The 22,834-nt window shown below is 46.4% G+C and overlaps 1 protein-coding gene across 1 annotated transcript in view; it reads left to right on the forward strand.

The window, feature by feature from the left end:
- The window catches only part of GPR139 (G protein-coupled receptor 139), a 36,779-nt gene extending 15,281 nt beyond the window's left edge, over positions 1-21,498 (forward strand). Inside the window, exon 2 of the mRNA XM_004692091.2 lies at positions 17,339-21,498. Within this exon, the coding sequence (XP_004692148.1) occupies positions 17,339-18,273 (935 nt within the window). The 3' untranslated portion in view covers positions 18,274-21,498. The remainder of the gene's footprint in view (positions 1-17,338) is intronic.
- The last annotated feature ends 1,336 nt before the right edge of the window (positions 21,499-22,834 follow it).

The raw sequence follows: 22,834 nt of genomic DNA on the forward strand, positions 1-22,834 counted from the left end.
AGTTGTCTTCCTGGGCTGTGGGCATAGAATGCTGGGCCTTGTCTTCTTCTCTTTCCAGTTGCTAAGCAGTGGCCTTTGGGCCTCTTTTGCTGTTATCATTTAGGTATAACTGACATATAATATTAGACTAGCTTCAGGTTTACAACACACTGAGTTGATACTGTGTCTGTTGAGAAATGATCACCACAATAAATCTAGTTGAGGTCAATCACCATACATCACTACAATTTTTGTCCTTGTGATCAGGATTGTGCCAACTACTTAGCCACTTTCAGATATTCAACACGACATTATCGACAATAGCCCTCCTGCTGTACATCACATCCCAGACTTCTTTATTTTTAAGGGCTTTGTTCCTCTTCAGGACTGTCTTGCTGGTTCTAATAATGTTTCAGCTCATTCTCCTGAGTTTCCTAAACATACTGTCATACTGGCTGCCAAAAATAATAATTATGGCCCTCACTGATGGTGCAATGGGTTAGGACGCAGCACTGCAAGCTGGCTGCAACCACTTCAGTGTGAGTTTAATCCCCGCCCCGGAGCTGACCCACATGGCGCGGCAGACCTCTCCTGACCTGCCCGCTGCTCCCCTCAGCAGTGTACTTCGTCCATCTGCCTGTTCTGCTCCCCTCTCTGTCTCTGGTGAAGCCTCTCACCTCACTGCCCCTGTGCCTCTGGCTTGTACCCCAGTTCTGTATGAATAAATAAATCTTTACAAAAATAAAAAATAATAGTTATGCCTTGATAGTTACATGTCTTAGCTTTGTTTCCTATCTTATCGTGTTGGCTAAACTGTAGACTTATATTCTTTGCTAATTCCCTTCATTTTTTCTATCAGTTGCATGGGTTTGCTAACACTGTTTTATTAGAATGAGGAAACTGGATTGCATTTTTGAGCAAGGACAGGCAAATGGCTTTGGAAACAGAGGGAAGGGGGAGGGGCTGTGGGAGCTAAGAAGTTTTTGCAGCAACTCAGCGGCATGATGGTGCCATCGAGACTCGTATGCTGCATTAAACAAATATTTGTCAAATGCCCACTGAGCATCAGTGGGCAACTAAGAATGTGACCCCAAATGAGACGGAGCCAGACCTGCACTCCTACTGCTTCTATTATCAAGGTGATCAGGAAAGAAAAAGACGGGGTGCCTCTAAGAGGTGTTTGGATAAAAAAAAATTAGCTGGATGTGGTCTTACAAGCACACAACAAAAATTACTGCAAATCTCAAAATCCAGCTCTGTAATTGATAGTGACCAGGAAATTGACTGAATTTATATGAGCTTCTGAAATCTATTACTATCTATTCATCTGGAAAAAAAAAAAAGGAGATACGAGCAATGAAATTAGAATTTTTCATTTATGAATGCTTTTGAGGATGTGAATTTGAGAAAAATTAACACTCTTTTCATTTTCTGCTATCTCGCTCCTAATACCAATCAGGTTACCTCTGAAACATCCCGGGATAATTAACATCTGCCTGACACTTTCCAGCGTGCAAAGCCCCGTGGCGTGAATTGTCTCTTTTGGTTCCCACAACAACCTTGGGAGTTTGCAAAGCAATTTCACTGAGGTTATCGCACCGGATTCTTGAATTCTCATCCCTCATTTCCCTCTGGTCCGCCAAGCCTGTCGCTTCACAGTTCTGCAAACACAGCATAGTTTCACACTTCCTTGATTTTGCACTTGTGGTTCCCTCTGCCAAGAAAGAAGCTCATCCCTTCCTCACTCAACCAAGGAGTGCCCTATTCATTCCAGCAAGCCCTGGGCAGGCAGAGGAAGGCCATTGTTCCCTGAGGCAGTGAGGAAGGTCCAGGCAGCCTGGCAGTGCTCAGCCAGAGGTAGACCAGCAGGCCAGAGAGTTCATTGTCCTGAAGCCAATTTGCATGTTGGTAGAAACTGGCCCTAAGTCATTCTGCCTTCTAGAAAATGTAGCATTTGGACAGCCCTGAATTCAAATCCTGTCTCTGTGATGTACAGGTTATATAATCTCTACACCTTCCTAAAGCCCCAACTCTAGAGTAAGGATCCAATAATAGCCACCTTTAAAGAGGAGGAGGCCCCAGTGACTATGAAGTGGAAAACACCAGTTTCAAGCACATGAATAAAAATTGCTAAATGGAAGCCAATTATCTTTATTATGATGATCGCTCCCTCATGGCAGGAAAAGATATAGACTCATCTCTCATCATCATCATCATCACCACCGCCTTTACTGCTACCACTGCCGGTATTATTTGCATTTTATCTTATTTCAAAAGAAAGACAAACAGTTGTTTGGGCGACTGACACCTTCCCTGTCCTCTCTTGGAAATGATATTGCTGCCTAGAGGAAAAAGGGAAGCAGTTTGTTTTGTCACAGAGGTGCTGCAGAGGTGGGGGCACCGATTTGTCATCCCTGGTGGCAGGATGAGCTGGTTCACCGAGGGTCAAGGAGAAGAGTCCTCCGGAGTGGATGCGGGGATGCTTCAGGAAGACGAAACCACAGAAGCAAAGGCCCAGAGATTAGAGAGTGTGTCTTGTTTGGGGAGTCCAGGTCCAGGGGCGCCTCACAACTGGAGAACAGGGTAGTAGGCAGGACTGGTGAGAGACATGGGGTGGAGTGGGAAGTGGAGGCCACATGGCCAGCAGCACTGTCATGCCGGTCACTCTCCAAGCACTTCCTATGCATTATTCCTATGCATTAATTCATGGGCAACCTACCCCACTTTACAAATAAGCCATGGAAGCTCAGAGAAGTTATGTGACTTGCCCGCGGTCACACAGCATGTGTCAGACCTGGCTCCAGCACCCTTACTCCTTACCACGGTGCCAGGACATTCAACCTGTGACATCCAACCTTTGTCCCAAAGCCAGAAGGGGAGCCAGCGCCTCCAGTGTCACTCAGGCAGCTTTCACCTGCCGAACGCAGCTGGGGTGGCCTGGAAGCCGCCCCTCTCTCTGCTGCCTCCTCACTGCAGGGGTGGGTTTGTAGAGGTTCCCAAACATAAAGCCATTTCCATATAATTATACCTCCCAACCTACATGTCATTGGCTGTGTACATGGGCACAAATAAGTGTTTCTCCAACCACAGAAAATTGCTTCCCGAGGCCCCTGGGTAATTAGACATTGTCTTCTGGGAACGGCCTATTTCCTGTCCATCCATGTTCCCTGGCACAGATGCCCCCGCCCATGGCCACTTCTCCTGGGAGCCCAAGTGGGGAGAGGAACTGACGCCAGGCAGAAAGAGGTTGTCTCTCAGCATTTCTGCTGGCTCATACCATGTGACATACAATAAAGAAGCTATAGCACCAACCCATGTTTGTAAGTTTCAGCGCAGAGAATAAAGGACCCTCTATCCCTCGGCCTGCTCATCTCCCTTCAGGGCTGTTTATGGTTTGGTACAGTAAGCATCTTACTTAGTAAAACCTTGATTGCTTAAAGCCCTTCGTGACTCTCCATTGCCTCAGGAGAAACTCAAGCCTGCTTCCCCCTTTAAATCAAAGGTTGTGACTGCTCTAGCTTCTCCAGCCAGGCCTTCTCCCAGGCCTCCTCCTTACCAGCAGAGGCGAGCAAACAACATAACTGAGGACTGGTGGGGAATTCTGTAGCTGGAGGGCAGCCTGAGTGGACATGTGGGCCAGTACATGGTGCCCCTCTGGTTTTCAAAAGAAGCTCAAATCTCCCTCGGATCTGAAGCACTCTGGTTTGTAAATATGCAACTGATTTCAGCATCTTAAAGGCATATCTGCACTCCAGAATGTACTCCAAAACTGCTAGCCTGGGAGCCATTCTGTAATGAACCCCCAGCTGCTCCCACAGCCGTACTCTCTCAGAACTCTTGGCTTTTGCACATTCTGTGCCTTCTTGTAGCATGATTTGCTCCCTCATCCCATGACTGGCTCCTTCTTGTCACTGCACATATGCCATTTCCTCCAAGAAGCTCTCCATGGTCCTGTAGGTGGGATTTGCTACCCCTTCTGAAGTGACCCTGTAGCATGCTTCTGCTGCGTGTTTCTTTCTGGCTTCTGCCAGGCTAGAAGACCCAGGAGGGAAGAAACTGGTTCTTCTAGTTTACTCTGTGCCCAGATTGTACCAAGTTCCTGAAATCAGTCTGTAGTCAACATCTATGGCAGAAGGAAGGGAAGAGGTTGGTCTAAGAAGTCTTGGTGAAAATGCAAATTCCTTCTCCTCCCAGTCTCTTGGGCTGGTGAGCATCAGAAATAGCGTTTCCTGAAGCCTGTGTGCCAGGGACTCTTTTAGGCACTTGAGTTGCACTAACTAATTTAATTCCCACAAGAACCCTATGTGACAGATATCATTATCCCTGTTTTGCAGGTGAGAAACATTAGTACAGTGTATTTAAGACACTTAGCCAGGATCGCAAAGCTAGGAGTAGGCAAAGTTGGGGTTGAACGCCATTAGAACCAATGTTCATAAGCTCTCTACCTTTCAGAGGAGCAAGGGTGTATGTGCTAAGAAACTATCTTTCTCAATGGAGAAATGAGCAATATTTTGCAGGACCTCGTACAAATGAGGTAGAAGTGTCACATGTGAAGTTACTCGGTCTTCTTAACAAACCCCCACAGGGAAATGTCCCCATTGCACAGATGAGGAAACTGAGTTAAGAACCATGTCCAAACAACTAAAAGGAAAATCTAAACTTAGATCCTGCAGCTCTCATAGGCAGTAATGGGCAAGAGTTTTCTGGGCTTAGAGAGAAGAATATAAAGGAATAAAGTTGAGTCATCATGCATATAGTGAAGTACTACAAAAGTAATAGCAAGAAGATACACCAAAGAGAATACCTTGGCAAGGCCATCCATCCATCCATCCACCCACCCACCCATCCATCCATCCATCCATCCATGTGTCCATCTGTCCATCCATCATCCACTTGTCCATCTGCCCACCCATTTATCCATCCATCCATCCATCATCCACCCATTCATCTGTCCATATGTCCATCTATCCATCCATCTACCCACCCATCCATCCATGAATCCATCCACCCACCCACCCATGCATCCATGTATCTCATCATTCTTTTATTCTGCAAGCAGTGACAGCAGGCTTCCTTTCTGACTGACCTCTGATTAGCCCTTGAGGTTCAGAGGAAAGACCTACAGTCCCTGCCTTCAGGGTCCTCAAGGAATGGGTGATAAATTTCTTGAGGGAGATCATTACAGAAATGTGTTAAGCACTCAAGTCAATGAGGTGCTTAACGTGGCACACTGAAATCTAGGAAGGCTTTAAAAATAAAGAATCTGCCAGCAGAAGGGTATAGGCAGAGGAGGCATTCCAGAAGAACTGCAGAGCAGAAAAAAATGCAATGCTACATGGTTAGAAAGAGTGTTATGCATTCAGGCTATAGCTGATTAAGTGAAGTACAAGGTGTTTTTCCCCGGGTTGCCGAGGGAGCTGATATAGAGGTATCTGGTGGGATGTGCAAAGACAATGGATTTTGGCTACAGAGCAGACTCTCAAACCAGCAACCCCTGGACTACACTGTGTGTGTGTGTATGTACATGTGTGTGTGTGTGACATGCAAGTCTTATGAGACATTTAAAGACCTGGCCACAGTTGGCCTTCATTTCCTCATGGGAAGCCACCAGGTAGAACAAAATAGTGGTTGACCTCTTGAATAGGACATCAGCTCCATGTCCAGTTCCCTAAAGTCCCCCATGTGCCCAGACCCCACATTTGTTACCTGCCTGGACTCGTTGCCATTTGAGTTTGCAAGCCCTGGCATGGAGCCATCGCAGGGGGGAAAGAATGATGCCTGGGATTTATTTATTAATAGTAAGTTCTGAGCATCTTGAGCCCAAAGAATGGACCTCATTCTCCCAAGAGCTTGATCAGCCTTGGCACATGGTTGGGTATCACTAAATTGATGTCTAACTGAATTGGATTCACATGGAACATTCTGGCACAAAACCTGTTCTTGAGGAGATAATAGTCTCCAAAGCTCTCTCTCACTCTGAGTACTAAATTAATTTCCAATTATTTTCCAATGACACTTGATCATCTCACATGATATGTAAACCCTTTGTCTTCTTCCAATCTATTTAAAAATACACGTCAACCCCAACCAAATTGTGCTACATAATATTTCACACATTCATTCTACAGGTATTTATTGAACACCTACTATATGCCAGAAAATGTGTAAGGAATTGACAATATGTTAACAATAATAAGCAAAGCAGCACCTTCTACCTGTCAAGATCTCTAACCTGTCTGACAGTAATGGTGCTAATAGGCACTATTCAGGGCTCTTGCCCTATATTACTTCATATAGTGCTCACAGCACCTATGGCAGGTGTCATGTCATCACAGATGAGTAAATTGAGACACAGAGAGGTTCAGTGAATTGCCCAAGGTCACACAGCTAGAAAGTTGCCAAGACAGGTTTGAACCCTAGAGTGTGGCTCTGGAATCCACGTTATTTGTTTATCTGCAATGATGTTGCAAGCCCCTGAAGTCCCTCCCTAATCCCCAAAGTGGTGGTTGTTACTGTGGCCATTTCTGTGGGTGTCAGTAGCAATGGAACCCTGTGTATCTATCAAGACATGCTAAATAATGTGTGAATATTTAGTTTTCCCTTTTTTTAAGTTTGATTTATTTATGCATACAGAACTGGAGTACAGACCCAAGGTGCAGGAGTGGTGAGAGGATTCACCAGAGACAGAGTGGGGAGCAAAACAGGCAGATCAATGAAGTACACTGCTGAGAGGAGCAGTGGGTGGGGTCAGGAGAGGTCTGCTGCGCCATGTGGGTCACCTCCGTGGCTGGGAATCAAACTTATAATAGCTACAGATGGCTTAATAGTGCTGTGCTTTAACCCAACATGGAGAGCCAAATGATTATTTAGTTTCTTTTTCCTGACATCACAAGGTATTGCACTGACTTCTCTTCAATCAGAGACACTTGATGCAGACCTAATACTACAAAGCAGTGGCGGTGCAAAGTTAACAGCTGGCTTGTAGGTGACCTGAGCTGCAGGACACCCAGCTCTCCAGGGAAACAGACCCTGGGAAGAGGTGCCGTAAAAGCTAGAAGACGGTGTGGGTGATTGGCTGGAGAATTGTTCGTTATTTCATCTAGTGCGTTCCTATCATTGCCTTTGCTCCTGGGTCCTTGGGTGCCCATCTTCCTTCTCCCTGCCACCTCCTTCCTGCCATTGTCCAGCCTTCCCTGATCCAGCTTTCTCTCCCTGGAGCCTGGGTTTCCTGGGATGCACCTGCTTCACGGTCGGGCAACCTCTCTCCCTCTGCCTGCCTCTCACCGGCAGCCTCAGCACTGCGACTGGCACACAGACCACTTCCCACACATGCTTCTTGGATGAAAATGGAAGATCCAGAGAAGTGTTTGACTTACCCACGGCCACAGAGCTAGCAGGTAGCCAAGAAAGTTCTGCGTGGTCGCAATGGAGCATACGCTCCCTATGGACATGAACCACTTGTGTCTTTGCACAGGGCTGCATCTCTGGGCCTAGCACTGTGCCTGCTGCATGGAGGGCAGCTCTGTAATTGTTTGTTGAATAAATAAGTGAACACCAAACTCCTTTCATTCCTGTCCTTGTCTGCCGGGAAGAAGACAGGCAACCGAAAATGAAGGCTTTGTGTAGGCTGCGTTTTGTGTGCACAATTGATAAGCTATTTGCCCGAAGCTAAAAATACCTACCCCTGACAGTCACAGGAGGCAGATGGATGGTGCTTAGTGCAAGCTGTTTAATCAAACAGCGACAACCCGAGCAGGGCCACAATTAGCCTCTGACATCCAGTGAACTCCAGACCAAGAGCCCGGAAGCCTCTGGCTTCCTGTTGGCCCCCTGGCACCCAGTGGCCGTCACCCTGGGCCCGCTACACAGCAAAACAAATGAGCATCCTGCATGCAGGCCAGTGACCCGCCAGGAGTCAGGGGCGGGGCGGGCCGGGTGGAAACGGAGCACCCAGACAAACTTGGGGATGCTCAGCCCCTGCAGAGCATCATTTGGTATCAGAAGGAGCAAGCAGAGCGTCCGGTCACGCCCTGGGCTTCAAGGAAACAACTAGGACTTTGGTGGGGAAAGATGAGCTCATTGTCCCATCCCCCTACTCATACCACTCCCGGGGCTTCAGGATGGTGAGTGTTCTCCAAAACCCCACAACTCCTCTGAAGGGAGCTCTTCTCTCGCGTTTCCTTAGGCCACATACATGCCTGGAAGGTTTAAAGGTTTTTTAAAGGAAGGGGGGGGACAAGAAAAAGATGTCCCACTTCTATTTAACAATCTGCTCCGTCCTGCTAATTTTGGACACATCTTGACAGTTTATTAGAGTCTAGACACTGGCAACGGTCTAGACTCTAATAAATAGCGTTTGAATCCCAAGTCCAGCACACATTTAATGTGCAATCGGACCAGACTCTTAAGCACTGAACCGCGGTGTTCTCGTCTCTTCAAGGGGACAGTAACAGTATCTGTCTCCCAAGTAGCTGAGGATTAAATTGAACGCAGGTGAAACTTGTAGCAAGTGAGCCACACATCTCAATAAAGAGAATTATTACTAAATGGACCAGCTGTTATGCAACGCACTTGGCTCTCGTCTAAAAGACACTGGTAGTGGGAGAGCTCATAGACACAGTGGATGTCTTTGCACCTAACCTCAGCCAATTCTTTACCTTCTGGAGCCTCAGTCTTTGCCGCTCATAATAGGGAATAAAATAGTCCCAACTTTATTCATACAGATTAAATACTAGATACGGGCCCTCCCTGGTGGTGCAACAGGTTGAAGCACAGCACTATGAAGCTAGGCGCAGCCACTGCAGCGCAAGTTCGATCCCCGGCCCCAGAGGTGGCCCACATGGCGCAGCAGACCTCTCCTGACCTGCCCCCTCTCCCTCAACAGTGCACTTCATTGATCTGCCTGTTCTGCTCCCTATTCTGTCTCTGGTGAAACCTCTTACCACCCATGCAAGAGTGACCTGTACCCCAGTTCTGTATGCATAAGCCAATGAATCTTTTAAAAAATTAATAAATAAATACTAGACACTTAGCATTAACTATTATAGATGATAATACTTAGGATTAGAGATAGTACGCCTCAGTTACATGAAGAAGTGAGCCCAGCAGAGCCCAGCAGAGTCCTCGAAAACAGTTGGCTCCGTGTGACAGTGGGGGGAGCTGTCCCATCTCTGGGCTTTTGCACATGCAGTTCCCACTCCAGGAGAGCCCTTCTTTGTCTTGACTGCCTGATCACCCCACTCGCTGCCACGGGATGTGAGCTGTGAGCCCCTCCACATTCGAGATCTCTTTGCACATCTGAACACTGAGCCCTAAGGAGGGGCTTGTGTGGGGCACAAGGGTGTCCACATCAGAACCCAGGTAACTTTGCAGGTTTCTTAGCAAACCCGAGAAGTCTAGGGACACGTGCAGTGGCTGAGATTGAGAAATGAGTCAGAGGACTTCGAAACCCAGTGCCCCCGCCTGTCGTCAAATCACCAGGCGAACTCCTGCTTAATGTCTCCTGGACGTCTTCCTGGCTCAGCTCACCACCTCAGCGGGCTGCTCATCTCCTTCGCACGTCATGACCTTGACCACGACTGTGCTGGCCTCAGCTGAGCTTTCCTGTCCTTCCCACAGCAGGCCTCTTGACCAGACCCAACATCACACTCCATTTACTGATGAGGAATCTGAAACCCACTGCATTTATACCACTTACCTGACAGTGCCAGCTAGTGATGTGCCATTCTGATCTGCTCACCTAGCTCTACCAGACGCCTAAACAACAGCCTCTCGTTTTAAGGAGTCTGATCTTTTTCTGCTCTGTGTCGTCTGGAGAGCCACGTCAAACCCTGCCCCACTGGGTCAGCCAGGCTCTGCTGGGGCACTGCTGGGTCTTTGCGACCTCTGTTCCACACTCATTGGAAACCACTGCTTTCTTAAATTCTGAGAAACGCCAGGAAGGCTGCATCAGGCATCCAGGGACCAGACCCTCATGGCAAATCCCTCTACTTAGTCCACTGTAGCAGACATCACTAGTCCATCACAGCACTTCTGACCCCAGGCATGGTTTGGGATTATTTTTCAACATGGCACCCAACAGCCCCTAGCAATAAAGCGAAGATGAAACATTTTTAGTATTATCCCCACCGTCAACTGATCTAACCGCTGGCATCACACCCTAGAAAGGGAGAGTCAAAGAAAAGAGGAAACACTGGCCCTTCTTTTGAAAAGCATTCACTCAAAGTGCCAGACTTGCTGAGAAATATAAGTCGCCAAGAGAAAAATACGAGACAAGAGCATGATAATGAAGCTGCAGAGAAAATTAAAGAGCTATCAAAACAAGAACTAAAATGTAAGAAGAACAAAGCTATTTCAGAGAACACAATAGACAACTGAGATATCGCAGAATAGCAGCTCTTATGGGTTTCGCTCCACAGATTATGACCAACGCTCTTCTCCAGCAAGCGGAGAAAAGTGTGGGAGGTGGATATAGCTGCATCAGAGGGTGAGACACAGCGGTGAAGGATTTCCAAGTAGGGGGACAGGGTTGTTAGCGCCTGGAATGATCTATGGAGGGAAATTGGAACATTCTGAGGCATTCCTTGTGAGCTGGGATTGTCTCGTAATCTGCTCCAGCGTCTGGCCTCCAACTCAGTTGCAAGGTCTGCCGGGGGCTGGCTGGGTTTTAAAACAAAACTAGTGTTATCGAGTGCTCACTGTACACCACGAGCTATGTTAAGTGACTTTACACTTTATTTTGATCTGTCTGTATAACAAGCTCACAGGCTACATTTTCTTATGCTGCCCATTTCACAAACGTGGGAACTGAGGTGCAGAAAGATTAACTGCCACACTTCACAACCTCTTGCAACTCAGGTAGGTTCCTACCTCCCTGGATATTTGGAGAAAGCTTTAGTCTACAAAGAGCAACAAGACTCAATGGTCCTTCAAAGCCCTTCTGCAAACCTAGAAGCCATTTCCTGACAGTCCTCTTACATGGGGTAAACACCCACTGCTTGATGTCCATCTCACTGGTCCACAGTCAATTCTTGCCCCTAAACAGACTGCAGGAAAGGTAGTCCACATCACTAGCCTCTGCCCTGGGGCAAATGGACAACAGGAAGCAAGAATGGCCAGCTGGATGTGTCCCATGGAGGGAGGGACACTGCCCTCACAAATCCTTCCCTGCTCCCCCTGTCTCCTGAAGACCTTCTAGCACCATCCACGGAGGCCAAAAAGACAACAGCACGTGGTGTCAATGTCACCTTTTTTAATTCCCTTTCCTGTGTCCCAAATCAGAGTGGCACAGGTAATGGCGAGGGAAGTAACAGTCTCTAAGAGACAACGCCCATCACAGAATCCAGCCTCCACCCCTCAGAGAGTCTGAACTAGGGCATGAAGGACTTCTTGCCTGGGAAGGTTAGAAATTGCTTTTTCTAAAAATCCTTCCTCAGGGCCCCTCCCAGGAACAGCTTAAATAATCGTTCACAATGTCGAGGGTTCTCATGCACCTGCAGGACTGGAGAACTGAATTTTGAAGAAAAAGCTAGAGAATGAGAAGCAAGAAGAATATATATAGACTGCTGAGGCTGGGGGACGATGGGGTGAGTGGCTCTCATTTTGGCAATTCACAGGAACATCACTTTGGATTCAGAGAACAAGGATTTGCAGGTGATCACCCCAGGAAGTTAATCAGCCCAGATAAGCAATTCTCTGTGCTTTTCTTAAGAACCGTGAGGACCGAGCAAGGATGGTGTCTGTGCCCTTTTGCACACAACTGCTATCACAATCAAAAAGCAATACAAGAAGAGCTCCAACTTGGCACTTCTCCTTTTCCCAAATGTTCTTCGATGTCTTAGGAAGAAGGGTGGGAGGAGGGAGGCAAGGTATTATATTTATAGGGTATATATTTAAATATATACTTATATATATATATATTTAAAGGGTAAAAGTATTACCCTTTAAACCAGGATTTCTACCTTGGGAACTTATTCTGTAAAACATACAAAGATGCTTAATGACGCTTTATAGTGGCCAAAAGTGACAAAATTAAGCAATGACCCATTATAGGTATTTTGTAAGCATTATTGACACAGGGAGAAAAGTCCATGATGTCTTCCTAATTAAAAAAAATCAACTTGCACAAAAATATTATTGTGTGATCTCATTTTTGGTGATGGTTGTAATTAGCTAATATATTACTAATTATACTTATAATTATAGGCATATAAACACCCTGGAGCTATAAACACCAAGCAGCTGTTCCAGGTATCAGTGGCAGGTAGCAAACCATCCCATACACTTAGAGACACAGCGACTTAGGGTCATCATGGTTCTGGGTGTCTTCTCCATGGTTCTGGCTCAAGTATCAAGTCTCAGGCAGTGACCGTGGGGGGTGGGAGACTGGACGGCAGTCACTCGGGGGTTCCATGGGGCCGCGTGTGACTTGCTCTGCTCAAGGTAGAGGTTGGATGTCTGCTACAATCTCGCTAGGTCACTGTACATGGCCACTCTAGGTAGCTGGGCCTCTTCCAGCTGAGTTCCAAGAGGGAGTGTCGTAGGAGCCAGTTCTGAAAAGGGAAACCCCTGCCCTGGTTTCTACTGGTCAAAAGTAAGTCCCAGGCCCAGCTCCAGGTCCGGGGAGAAGACAGGACACCAGGCAGCTGCCCATGGGAAGCCGGCTGTGATCAGATATCACATCATACCTGGGAAATGGGATGAGGGCAGACTTTCACTTCCTAATGTCTAATGTAGCAGTTACATGTTTAAATTCAGGAGACAAAAGAAAAATTGCTTGACTGTCCTGGCTCATCATTTGCTAACTGTGTGATTGCAAAGAAGTGACTTAGCCTCTCTGAGCCTCTGCTCTCAAATTAGCAACCTCATGGGGTGGTTGTAAAGACTAAACGCCCCATCCACAGTGATGGTTCCGTGAAAGTCAGCTAATAATAGTGTAAGATGCTGATAAAATGATTCCTTTTCTCAAGTATGTTTGACTTTTGTTGTTGTTGTTGTTTAAGATTCATTTGTGCATACAGAACTGGGGTACAGGCTATAGGTGCAGGGATGGTGAGAGGATTAGCCAGAGACAGAGTGGGGAGCAGAACAGGCAGACTGATGAAGTGTACGGCTGAGGGGCTCCGTGAGGAGACAGAAGAGGTCTGCTGCACCATGTGGGTCACCTCCGGGGCGGAGGATTGAACTAGTGTTGAAGCAGCTGCTGCTCACTTCTTACTGCTGTGTTTTAACCCATTGCACCACCAGGAAGGGCCCATGGTTTACTTTTGTAATTGAAAAATCCATTGTCAAAGCCCCAAAAGGAAGCAAGGAAGCGTAGTAGAACTTAAGAGATGTAAACTCAGAAGTCCCAAGTGATGTTCTGTTCCTGTTGCCTTCCAGTTCACTCTCCAGGACAAGTGCAGGGGCTTCTTGTTTCTCTCAGATGCAGAGACCACCTCAGGAACACTGGACCTTTTCCCTCTGCACCCTGAGACCATCAGTGACCGGACCCCTTAACCCAAACTGTGCTGTTCTTTCAAGCGACTCCCCAAATCCTGTCAAGTTTGACCACAAGCAGACACAAAGTGCAGGAAATGAGTTCCCCTGAGAATATAACCTAGAAGCTTTGCAATCAGAAAACATGGGCTTTATGCTATCAAGAGCTGACGCCTGTCCAATACCACCACTAAGAAAGGCTTTGCTCTTTAGACACCTTGACGTGGTGATGGTGAAGTTCACTGGGGCTTGCTCAGATGGCTTTCCGAACAACAGGGTCTTGGGCTAGTTAGTTTGATGGGAATTTCAGAGGGTGATGACTTGGATTTTGTCTATTCACCCACTATAAACACACACAGACCCTGCCAACAAATACTATCCTTTGTCTTCAGAGAAAAATGCGCCGCCACGGAAATGAAGGGTCTTTTTGAAGCAAAGAATTATAGTAAATGTCAAACCATCAAGTTGAAAACTCCAGCTTCCTCTCACTTTTTCAGAAAATCAATACACAGGCTTGGCGGCAGTCCTTTCTGGGTCTCTGGCTCACACCTCCCTCTCAGGGCAGGGATCCCCTAAACGTTCCTGATGCTGCCTTCAGGGGAGATCTATCCATGTGAAAGAAAGGGGAAACGCAGTGTCTGCAGGGTTGTTTCTCAAGAGAGGCAATTACTAGGAGCTTGAGGAAATGTCAGATATGAATACCTAGCAATTTCCTTTGCCGTTGATGGCTTGCCTGCCTTAAAGCATTAATTAGATGGGGCTGGTATATTTTTAAAGAATTTGGATAGAGAAAAAATTTTAGTGCTACTCTAAATGCAATTCACCTGGGAAGTAAGAGAATGTGCTACAGAGTGACTCTCTGCTGAACACTTAGGACAGGTTTTCTGAGGATACCCCAGAATTTATCCATTCCTGCCTCCTAGCAGGCTGGGGGAGGGACGGGGGAAGGAGAGGCTGTGGGCATTATTAATGAATAGACAAAAGAAGTTCTGAGAAATGACAACACTTTTCTACACCTTAGGAACAGGAATTACTTTCCTGCAGCTGAGAGCACTTTCCTGTGATAAAAAATAAACCAAACAGAACTTAATAGAATGGAAAATCAGGGAGAGCTAGATGAGCCCCCCAACTTACTCAGTATGTGACTTTGGGCAAAACATACAAATCCCTGCCTCAGTTTCCCGCCCTGGGGATAAGAGAACTGTCCAGACCCCTCAGTTCCACGAATCCCTAGCTCAGTCCACCCAGGGCCTTTGCCATTGGTGCTGCTCAGCGTTCTTTACCCATAGAGCTTTTCCTGGCATTTTCTCCTGTCCTTAAATGAACTCAGATGTCACATTCCAACCTAAAACAACTGACATCCCTGTCAATTTGTGTCATCCCTTGGTTTTATTCTGTATGGTATCCTGGTATCCCTGTCTGAGATTCATTTATGCTTATTTACTTCTCCCCCCCCCATTTATGAATCTGTGATGGCAGGGACCTCATTACTGTTTGCCCCTGCATGTCCAGCACCTCACGCAGAGCCCGGATGGAGGCATTACTGCGTGTTGAGTGGACACTCACTCAACAGCTCACATTCATGACCCAAGCCACAGGCCTTTTCTAACCACTTTATAAGAATGCTCATTTAACATTCAGAACAACCTTATGAGCTACTGTTCTTATTAACCATTTTATAAAAAAGGAAACTGAGGTGCAGAGGAATCAAATGAATTTCCCCAGTCAAAGGGCCACGCAAGAGTGGAGCCAGGGCAGAGAGCCCAGCAGCCTCGGACCCCAGGCCCGTCTCACTGGGCTCTGGTGCTCCCGGCTCCTTGGGAAGGCGTCTAGCCTGACTGTACCATGTGAGTTCTGTGAAGCCCTGACTGTGTGATTAGGTCAGCGTGGCTAGACCTGTGACCCACATCTCTTCCAAAACCTTTGGCTTCATTCTAGAGCTGGTCGCCAGCCCCACTTTCATCACTGTTTTCACTTGGCTCTTGAATCCCCAGCCCCTTGCATGTGGTTTGAGTGGAGACTCCGCAACAAGGTGGTTCAATTTGCATCCACCTGGGTTCCTCGGAAATACAACTTTGAGTGGGAAAAAAGGCAGGATGTAGAATGGCAGGTTCTGGAGCACAGGCAGCCAGAACACTCACACCTGGCCTTGAAGACCAGCCTGAGCTGCCTCTGGAGGAGGAGGGAAGGGTAGAGGGACTCGACCACCACAAGGAGGACTTCACCGCTTCACCACTTACTGCCCTTCCTTTTTCTAAAAGAACTGAAGCCAATAATGGCCACATTTTAAAATGTGTTTAATCAGAGTGATTGTAAAGAGGGAAGGCTGTCCTGAACGAACTTTACAGGTGCAGGTTTCATGGACTCCACCCCCACCCCAGATACTGGAACTACAGATCCCATCAATACCAAAGAGAAGCACGCTGGGATGTGACGGTGGAGCTGAGCAATGCAGTTGGGATATAAAACCAGACATGTGGGCTTCGGGGGTCTCTGGACCTGTGGCTGGTGGTTTATCTCTTGGCTCTTGGCTCTTACTGTTTTTCAGAGTGTTGTTGATGTTCCAAGTCAGCAGAACTGGTAGATATCATTAATTAACCTATTCTCTCTCTTTCCCTGAGTTATTCATTTCCCTTTTCCCTTGTAAATAAATGCATTATTAACCTGTGTGTGGGAGTGTGTGTGTGCCTGCAGTTGAATCTTAAGCGCACCAGTGAGGACCCACAGTCAGGCTACCCAGTTAGGTTACCCTGCAACATGACTGTACCAGGGTGTGTACAAGACATGTTTACAGGCAAACTAGTGTACGACTGGATGTGTTTTTAAAGGCTGGAGAGAAGGAGACAGAGGTGAATGCCCTTGGCATTGACCTGCAGATAAGGACATAAAGGGTCCCTCTGAGACCCCTGCTAGCCAAGTAGGATTGAAAATGCTCAAATTTTAGGGTTGACTGTGGCAGTTAACAAGAATACATGTATAAGGTGACTTCCAGGTATTATCCAGTTAAAGTCAGTTTAGAGCGAGTCCTTAATGACTTTTCCAATGTGTCTTATTCAGACCCACCTTGGCTTTAAGGACTGAGCAGAAATGATGTGGACACATTTGCAAAACAAATCCCACTCCAAGAAAATAACATCTTGCTACTATGTTCAAGAACTACACACACACCTGGGATGGAGGCACAGACAAGCACCATGACATGGTCTCTGTGATTGCCTGGGGGTGGGGGGTGGCCTTGGTGGTCAGAGAACAAGAGCAGGAAGGAAATCTCCTTTGCTATTATTTGTGATTACGTGCCATGTCTCTAGATGGCCTCCTCTAAAAATAAATCTATCTTATTTTAAAATTAACTGAAGGTCGTGCTCTTCTCCCCTCTTTCAATTCTAAATCCACTTTAAAAGGGATGGTCCTAAAACACAACTTCTAAAAGGGTTTCAAGAGGTCCTCTAGTTAGCATCCTATGTGAACAGGGAAGCAGGAAAAACCACCCCAGGACATAGTCTTCCTGTAGTTAGGCAAAAGAAACAGTGTGGGGATTAGGATTGGGGTATCTAGGCTGGCTCCTGTCATCATGATTTACTCTGTGCTTCTGAGTGAGTTCCTTGAGCTCTGTGAGCCCCATGTCATTTCTGAAGAGAGAACAGTGCCACCACGCTCTCCTATGACTAAGTGGGAACAAACAAATGACGGGGTGAGCATAAAGCTTTGCCCCAGTAGCATCCAGATGTATGAGATACACTCGTATGCTAAGACAGCTCCTCAAAAGCACTGTTTGCATGCCTTTGACCTCCATCTAAGGACCCCATGAACATCTACCGAGCACCCTCATGGCCAAAAAAGACAACTTCCTTCAGAGATAAACCAGATTCTCTTCTTTCCACAGCAAATATCCTGACGGTGATCATCCTCTCTCAGCTGGTGGCTAGAAGGCAGAAGTCCTCCTACAACTATCTCCTGGCCCTTGCTGCTGCTGACATCCTGGTCCTCTTCTTCATTGTGTTCGTGGACTTCCTATTGGAAGATTTCATCTTGAACATGCAGATTCCTCAGGTGCCCGACAAGATCATAGAAGTGCTGGAATTCTCGTCCATCCACACCTCCATTTGGATTACTGTCCCGTTGACCATCGACCGCTACATCGCAGTGTGCCATCCACTCAAGTACCACACGGTCTCCTACCCCGCCCGCACCAGGAAAGTCATCGTGAGTGTCTACGTCACCTGCTTCCTGACCAGCATCCCTTACTACTGGTGGCCCAACATCTGGACTGAGGATTACAGCAGCACCTCCATCCATCATGTGCTCATCTGGATTCACTGCTTCACTGTGTATTTGGTGCCCTGCTCCATCTTCTTCATCTTGAACTCAATCATCGTGTACAAGCTCAGGAGGAAGAGTAACTTCCGCCTCCGCGGTTACTCCACAGGGAAAACCACCGCCATCTTGTTCACCATTACCTCCATCTTTGCCACTCTGTGGGCTCCCCGCATCATCATGATTCTCTACCACCTGTACGGGGCACCCATCCAGAACCGCTGGCTGGTGCACATCTTGTCCGACATTGCCAACATGCTGGCCCTTCTGAACACGGCCATCAATTTCTTCCTCTACTGTTTCATCAGCAAGCGGTTCCGCACCATGGCAGCCGCCACCCTCAAGGCCTTCTTCAAGTGCCAGAAGCAACCCGTACAGTTCTACACCAACCATAACTTTTCCATAACGAGTAGCCCCTGGATCTCGCCAGCCAACTCGCACTGTATCAAGATGCTGGTGTACCAATATGACAAAAATGGAAAGCCTATAAAAGTGTCCCCGTGACCTCGTAGGTTTGGCACCCCGTGCCTCTGAGTGATCCATTTCCAGATGGGAGGTGGCCCGTCCTGGGGCTGAACCGCTCTTCTTAAGAGTGCTCACCCGATTTCCTGTCTCCACAGACTGAGCGCCTCTCAGACTGGTCGATGAGAAAAGGTGCAAGCGAAGAACAAAAAGCATGAATCGTGTCTTCACTTGTGCATTTATTTTCACCAAGTCACACCGGCCGCAAAAGTTCCTACTGGTTTGAAAACGCCGCTGGGGTTGTGCCACCATGGCCCACATGGCCAGGAAGGGTACACGGTAGAGAGACAGTCTAGGATGTGGCCTGGGCACCCTCCCCCATCACTGGGAACGCTCATTTCTGTGATGTACCAAGCCACAGTAGCTCGTAGCTGAGCCCACAGTCTTCTTCCAGATCTGAGATCATTCATCGCTTCCCTGTGCTGCCCCCAGCAGCTAACACTGCTAACCAGTTTTGCAAGGTGCCCGCGGTTGCAGAGAGGCATGGCACCTTTAGACAACGACTGGCACTGTGGGGGCGGAGAAGTATGGCATTCCATCGAAACTTAGACCGAGCATCTACAGAAAGGCTCCAAACCAACATCGCCATAACCCTCAGGCCTGGAGTCTAAGAGGCAGTCTCTGTCATTTATGTATAGATTTTAATCTAGCTCCTCCACAACAAAGACCCTGCCTGGTGCATGGGGGGGAAAGGAGGAATTCTTGAGCCCAGAAAAACAAAAAAATAAGCCCACTCTTGCCATCGTTTCAACCCACCCACTTGTCTGCTGTGTACGATCCCTTCACTCAAATTAGCCTCTTGAGCTTCTTGAGCTTCCTGGAGAAGCCTTTGATGTGGTCAGTTGCCAATCCTGCCTCCTTGCTTGCTGAAAGCTTCGCCGATTTGTTTTGCTGGAGGTGACTTCCAAACTGGATTTAATTTTTGAGGGTCAGGAACTGTGGGTCTCTGGGCATGACAGGAGATGTCTGCAGCTCTGTGCCCATCCCGCTGACATTGCCCTTCGACCACAAATGCAGATACAATTAGCAGGGAGAAGTGCCCACTTCTGCTAGTTTGCCCTTTGATGCACGTGGCTCAGAGGGTGGTGCCAGTTTTCAGTGAAGCTATTTAATCCAGATCCTTTGCAAACTTGTAAAGTAAGAATCTTGCCTGTTCCAGCCAAGAATAATACTGGGGTGAAATGAGCAGGGGCTGCCTTGGGAATTAACACTCACAACATGCACATGCACACACATATCTGATTATATCAGGCTTCTGAGGACTCAGTATTTTGAAGGAGAAGTCCCAGGGTTCCCCTTACCCCTTTTTTGGAAAAAAAAAAAAAAAAACTTCTCTCCCAGGTCCCCAGTATTTGAAGTTATCTCCATTCTGGAAGATATCTCCCAATGTGACTTCAGCATCGGCTGATATTTTTGATGACCAAGCAAAAAGCAGACAATCCCCCTAGAATACTTAACTCCTCAGTCTAGATTGTCACTGTATTTTTGTCCCTAAATTGGAAGACGTGTCTAATCTTTTTGAGGGAATTTGCAGTAAATGAGTGTGTTTAGAAAAGGCCCGAATGTAACACAATCTCTAAACTTCAGTCATCTCCCTCACTGCTAATTGAATATAATTTTAGGTCATCTTAGTCCTGATGATCCTAATTCCTACCCCTTTTTAGATGATTGCAGTTGCAGTAGAGTCTCATCTTACCCAAAGATTAAAATCTAAAGTCAGCTCAACAACAACAACAAAATCCAGTAGAAGCAAATCATCACTGCAAAGTTCTCAGGAAGGAGTGTTGGTACCATAGTCTATCCTTAGAAAAACCTAACACAACTATTTTTCTCCAGCCCTGGAACAGGCTGCTGTGTCTTGGGTTGAGGGCAAGATATAGTTGGCTTCTTTAAGGGGCCCCGCCATATGGTGGCATTGGTACAGCACATTGCCCCTTCACTTAGGTTCCTGGAAGTTGATTGATGGAGGGACCAGCAGACACGCATCTCCCATGAGGTGTGCCCCCCACCATGGCACCTGCACAGAGAGTGGAATGACGGCAGGGCCTCCCCCTTTCTCGGGTTGCCTTTCTCTCTTTGTTTCTTTTGCCAAGCACGTGCAGTTGAATAGTGTTCATTCAATGTGTGTACCACGCGATTCCACCACACCCCCTTCTGGATGAACATTGACCAAAGGCTACCTACACCGAATATATAGATATATATTTATTTATTTATTTTCTAAATGCATAGCTCTTAAAAATGCTAGTTTGAGCTATATGTGAATGAGTCACAGTGCAATATCCATAAAGATTAAGCAAGTCCTTCGTGCGAATGTAAGATGGAAAACATGGAGTGGATTCCAGTGGTCTCTGTTCTACGTTTTCAATGGTGATGTAAAAATTGTTTAAAAAGAAAAAAAACTGGGTGTGCATTTGAAATGTTTTACTCACACTCTCCTTTATTATTTCTCTTATCAGTAGAGACTCTCCCACGTGGTGTTCTGACCTCTTTTCCTTCTGAGTGTATTTTCTATTTTGACAAATAATATTTAAAAGTGGTCTGACTCTTGACGGCCTTCCAGGGAATTGTTATCTTCTGGTGAAAATGTATATGAATGCCCAGTAGGTTAGGTGCACACATACCTCCTAACCTTTGCAGAGTTTATTTCAGATCACCGAGAGACTTAATTTATTATTATTTATAGTAATAATTATGGGCATCATAATTTTTCTTAAAATTTCCAGTTTTTTTCTTTCAGGCCAGTTTTGGAAATCAAACCTTGACTTTTGAAGTGTGTCGTGTCAACAGCTGCTGCTGGTGGTGCTTCTGCCACCACCTGGCCTAGGACTTGTGTGATGCCTCTCGTGTAACTGTGTCCTTGGCTGAGCATGCAGTGATGTTACGCCTGTACATGCGGGGTCTATTGAGAAACTCAAGGACTGGACAGTCTCGTGGAAAAGACACTGAGGCTGACAGCCAACCAGGAAAAGACTGACTGAAAAGGCATGAGTTTCCATTTTGCAAACAGCCTGCAAATGCAAAAAGATGACATTGCACAGTTACTGCCTGGCCCAGCCTAAAGGTCCTTTCTGGAGTGAATAAAAGACTAATGTCAGCTATTCCAGCTCAAAGAATGGAATAGAATGTAACCATAGAAAATTAGTAAATGTTCATATTTTCTTAATTAGATACTATATTGTGTTTGGACTTGTTTGTATTATAATAAATTCTAATATGGTGCACACTAAGTGTGTGGTATTTACCTATAGGCTCAAGCAATCACAGAAGTCTTGACAGAAAACTAAATGAGTCTCTTCTTCTACTTTTTGTTGATGCTAAAAGGGAGAGATCCAAGTCTCAGCTGTCTCCTCACTCAGATGTATTTCAGAAGCTAAGGCCACTGAACTCTGCTACCTATGATGAAAAGTTAGGTGGCTGTGCATAAACCTGAAATCTCTCCTAACCACACTCTCTGTACATCCTTGAGAAAGTGATAGCGATAGGGGGAAATCTAACATTAAAGCTCAGACTTGTATAGCAGTCACGGACCCTCCCCCAGCTCTGTGTTTATAATGTGTGACCTTGTATAAGTCTTTAAAGATTTGAGTAACTGTCCTCTTGTAGAAAATGGTATGAAAGTTCATTTTTCCCCCCGTGGCCTGAAAGGTGAGTAGATTTTATGACCAGTAAACCAAGCTTTGGAGTCAGTTATGGGCTCTAACTTTGCACATTCTCTGTGACCTTGGGTGACACTGACAACTTTCAATTTCTTCTCCATAAACTAGGCCAGATCCAAAGAAGAGAACCCAGATCACCAAACATTCCTTTCCTTCCACGCTACATCACCACCTTCTCTGCAAGATTCTGACTCACCACTCTCCACCATTAAGATCACATTATAGTGGTGTCCTTTATGGAGTTGGGTATACTGCGTCGTTTTCTAAATCTTCAATCAAACCCAGGTCATCCAAGCATGAGCTATATTATCACAGCATCATAATTAAAATACTTGGTTTGACCTTTCCCGGTGAGGTAGGATTTTTTTTTAAGTGACTATCTGGAATCCTAACCACAGCTCTCAAACTTGGTGTGCATTTCCCACACAAACCACCATCAATTCTGACAGCCACCCACAAACTATTGTCACAATCTATCTTTGCATCACCTTGGAGAATGAAATTAACTTACAAGCTAAGAAGGAAGTAGAGCCATGCAAAGAAATGGCTGAGATGGTCGCAAACAAGCTACTAGGCATGGCCACAGCATCCTCATTAATTTTGTTCACAACGCAGGGAGGGAGGATAAAAGTGACTTGATGGAGGTTGAAGTGTTAAATAATAATCCTTTTATTAGCGTACTCAGCTTAAATGTGGTGGCTCAGACTCTATGGAGGGTGTGCAATTAATGCACGTACTTGCCAGACACAACAAGGGGAATCAGCAGCTCTTGTCTACTGGTAAATAGACACTGAATTTCCTGGGCTTATTGGGAGAATGTGTCAATGTCACACCAGAAAAAGAAAACTTTTCTGATTAAGAAGGAGCAAAAGCAGGTTCACAGG

The sequence above is a fragment of the Condylura cristata genome, unplaced genomic scaffold, assembly GCF_000260355.1.
Source record: "Condylura cristata isolate star-nosed mole 26May11 unplaced genomic scaffold, ConCri1.0 scaffold00032, whole genome shotgun sequence".
In the NCBI taxonomy this organism is placed as follows: domain Eukaryota; kingdom Metazoa; phylum Chordata; class Mammalia; order Eulipotyphla; family Talpidae; genus Condylura; species Condylura cristata.